At 38.2% G+C, this 3,422-nt stretch overlaps 1 protein-coding gene across 2 annotated transcripts; it reads right to left on the minus strand.

Annotated features, from left to right (window-relative positions):
• Positions 1–901: 901 nt before the first annotated feature.
• On the minus strand, positions 902–3,338 carry LOC113075683 (carbonyl reductase [NADPH] 1-like). 2 transcript variants are annotated; one of them, XM_026248362.1, is made up of 4 exons: positions 3,210–3,338; positions 2,785–3,082; positions 2,370–2,477; positions 902–2,287 (listed from the first exon to the last, which is right to left on the minus strand). In XM_026248362.1, the coding sequence occupies exons 2-4, from the start codon at positions 3,068–3,070 to the stop codon at positions 1,851–1,853; spliced, it is 831 nt and encodes a 276-aa protein (XP_026104147.1). In that variant the 5' UTR covers positions 3,071–3,082; positions 3,210–3,338; the 3' UTR covers positions 902–1,850. The 2 variants fall into 2 exon arrangements, with proteins under 2 accessions (XP_026104147.1, XP_026104146.1); XM_026248361.1 differs by having other exon boundaries at positions 2,785–3,099; positions 3,210–3,332.
• Between the last annotated feature and the right edge of the window lie 84 nt (positions 3,339–3,422).

The raw sequence follows: 3,422 nt of genomic DNA on the forward strand, positions 1-3,422 counted from the left end.
CCAGAATGAGAAACCTAAAATTTTAACTTATTGACTAAACATGTTTTATCAAATAAGTTGACAGACTGTAAGAGAGGTTTAGACAATATGAAGCCAGGTGTGGCTCGTGGAATCAGCATGAAGAAATGTTGGACTGATCTGCATGAAGAAAATGGGATAGTGAATGGAAAAATGCTAAAAATGTCATTTAAAAGTAATATGTCATTGCACGCATTTTGCTAATTATTTAACATGAATCTTGCAATTTCTACACTGATTTTTCAGTAAAAATTTTAATAAAATAATAAAGATTACTGTACATTTTTCTTTGTACTTCATAATTTCATGTTTAACTCAATGTGTTACTTTTTATTTATTTGTAATTATTAATTAAATTTACAGTACTAACAATTTTTAAGTCTAAAAAATTTCTACTCATAAAAATAATTTCTATACATTTCATTATTTCAGTATATTTGTATGTAGTTTTAAACTATGAATATTGTCATAGAATTAATTTTTTTAGGTACAATTTAATAACTAATGATTTTAAAAAGGTTTAGTTTACAAAATATTTCAAATTACAATAAGAATGCAAAAAAAAAAATTTAATATAACATTGTTTAAAAAAAATACAAGATTAAAACCGTAGCAATCTTTCACCTTTTTGAATCCAGGAAAAAAACTGACTTCTAAATTGGTTCCTCACATATTTTTCTGAGCAATAAATGCTGGTACGAATGTGTAACCTGACACATCTTTATTTACTTCTTGGAAATGAAGCTTTTATTTAAGGTACTTTAAATATCAGTGTATATACTGTACTGCAGACATGACGAGAATGCTGGATATTCAGTGGCCTCTTCCAAACTCTGCAGACATATTCATCAAATGCATTTCAAGAAGAAGCAACACAACTAGGTGAGAAATATCATGGAATTTTATTTTTGTAATTCAGTTTTCTTTTCCAGATTAATTACATTTATAACAGTATTATTTATAAGTACAACAATTATCGGTTCCAACCCAACAAGATGACTGTTACAATCAACTGAGCAAAATTAATTATTAATTTAGATTAAACGTTTGTATTTATGCATTTTGCATCTTCTAATATTTAAGTATGAGTTCTAAACAACAAGTCTCAATCTTGAAAGGACAGCTCACTGAATTATGAAACTTTGCTAAAGATGTACTCACCTTCAGGCAGTGAGTTTGTTTCTACATCAGAACTGATTTGGAGAAATGTATCATTACATCACTTGCTCACAATGGATCCTCTATAGTGAATGGGTGCCGTCAGAATGAGAGTCCAAATAGTTGATAAAACATCACAATAATCTTCAAGTAATGCACATGACTCTAGTCCGTCAATTATTGATGAATCTCGAATAGCTACATGTTTGTAACAAACATAAAGCTGTTGGACTCTCATCATTACGGCACCCATTCACTGCAGAGGATTCATTGGTGAGCAATGCAATGCAATGCTAAATTTCTCCAAATCTGTATCAATGAAGAAACAAACTCACCTACAACCTGGTTGACCTCAGGTTGAGTACATTTCTGCAATTTTCCACTTTTTTGGTGAACTATTTCTTTAAGACCACATATTTTTTGGTAGTTTGCTGATATTCAATTTGTCAATTCACCAAAACTTTGATCAAATTTTAAAGCTTTTTGTGTAACATTTACAAGAATGCCCATTGTAACTTTTTGGAATACCTGAAGTCTTCTGTCAAGGGTTCAGTCTGAATTAAGCCCAAAACTTTCTAGAAATAACCTGTCTAAACCTTGATGGTTCACTCTGGTGTGTCTGAACTTGAATCTAGCTTTGCAACACAAACACACACAGCTCCTCTTTCTAGCTCTCACCACGGCTGCACTTTCTTCTCCGAAACAAACTGCCCATGGGGCTCTTTAGCCCCCGCAGGCAGCAATGCCAAGTACACTGGAGTGATGGCGCCCTCATCTGGTGACTTGGTTGCATTTGGTCCAGCCATGTCGGTCCTGACCCATCCTGGACAGCAGGCATTGCAGAGGATCTCATCTCCAGGCCTCTCTTTTGTCAGATTTCGGGCCAGGATTCTAGTCAGGGTGGTGAGGCCAGTTTTGGAGACTCCGTATGCAGTGTTAGGCCAACCTCGCTCTGCGTGAACCCCTTCCTGAGCTTCACGGACGAATCGCTCCATCAACCCAACTAGCTCTTCCTCTGTGATGTCATCGCTTCGGAAACGGGCCTGGAGTTCAGGACTGCAGCGGCTTAAAGCCACCGAGCCCATTCCACTGGAGACATTCACCAGCCGACCTAGTAAGAGATACGAGTGTTTGAGAGAAGAAAAGAGACAACACGACTCACCAGACGAGCAGGTTTAACTGACATGACTTACCTCCAGGTTTGATAATGGGCAGGAACACATTGCACATGTCTCTAGTAGCAAAGAAATTAGTCTTCAGTGTCACATCTGCTTGGATGCCAAAGGGGGTCGTGTCTGCCACTGCCATGAAGAAATAAAGCATTGTTCAAGTTTTTATTACACATAAGACAGTATATGATTGAATTTTGTTATTTCTCCCACCAGATGCTACCAATCTGCCTTCTATGCATTGGATTTAAACTACATTTACTGTTTTTAAATTATTTATATTATATTTGTGTGTGTACACAGATGAGCACTGTAAAGTGCCGTTTAAATTTTTCTTCTAAACTGAGCATTTTATCTGCTTCTATGTGTAGGTTCAGTAATTTCACTTCCGTGGTAATGAATAGGTTCATATTGTTTTTTTTCTGAATAAACCTCTTACTCTTGAAGGCAATGCCAGCGTTGTTGACGAGCACGTCGAGGCCGCCGTACTTCTCCGTGAAGAAGTCGCGCGCGGAGCGGACGCTGTCGGGGTCGGTGATGTCCAGCCGGTGAAAGAGCGGTGCTAGTCCCTCCTTCCTCAGACTGTCCAAGGCAGCGGTTCCTCGACCGTCATCCCGAGCTGTCAGGTACACGTCTCCGGCGAATTCCTTGCACATGGCCCGCACGATTGCGAACCCGATGCCTTTATTTCCACCAGTGACCAGAGCTACTTTACTGCTGCTCATAGCTGCAAGTGTCTGCAGTGGGAAAGCAACTGAAAATAAGACAATTTCCGTGACATAACAGCAACCTAATTAATAAAATAACGCGATTAAATGCGTTTGGGAAACGTATGCATGATTAAAAGAAAACTCGTACTCGTACCTGTTCTACTCCGCGGTGATCAATTCACTTTTGTTTTTTGATGTGCGTCGCTTCTTACTGCGCATGCGCCGAGGAATAGCCTTGCATAAAGCAATGATATCTATATCATGTGCACCAGGTTCTGTATGCTGATATAGCAACATGTATAAGCTGTAAATCCTGTACGTACTGCGATTGGTTCGAAGACAGTGACGTAACGACGGATGAAGCACG

The sequence above is a fragment of the Carassius auratus genome, unplaced genomic scaffold (genome assembly GCF_003368295.1).
Source record: "Carassius auratus strain Wakin unplaced genomic scaffold, ASM336829v1 scaf_tig00017466, whole genome shotgun sequence".
NCBI classification, from domain to species: Eukaryota; Metazoa; Chordata; class Actinopteri; order Cypriniformes; family Cyprinidae; genus Carassius; species Carassius auratus.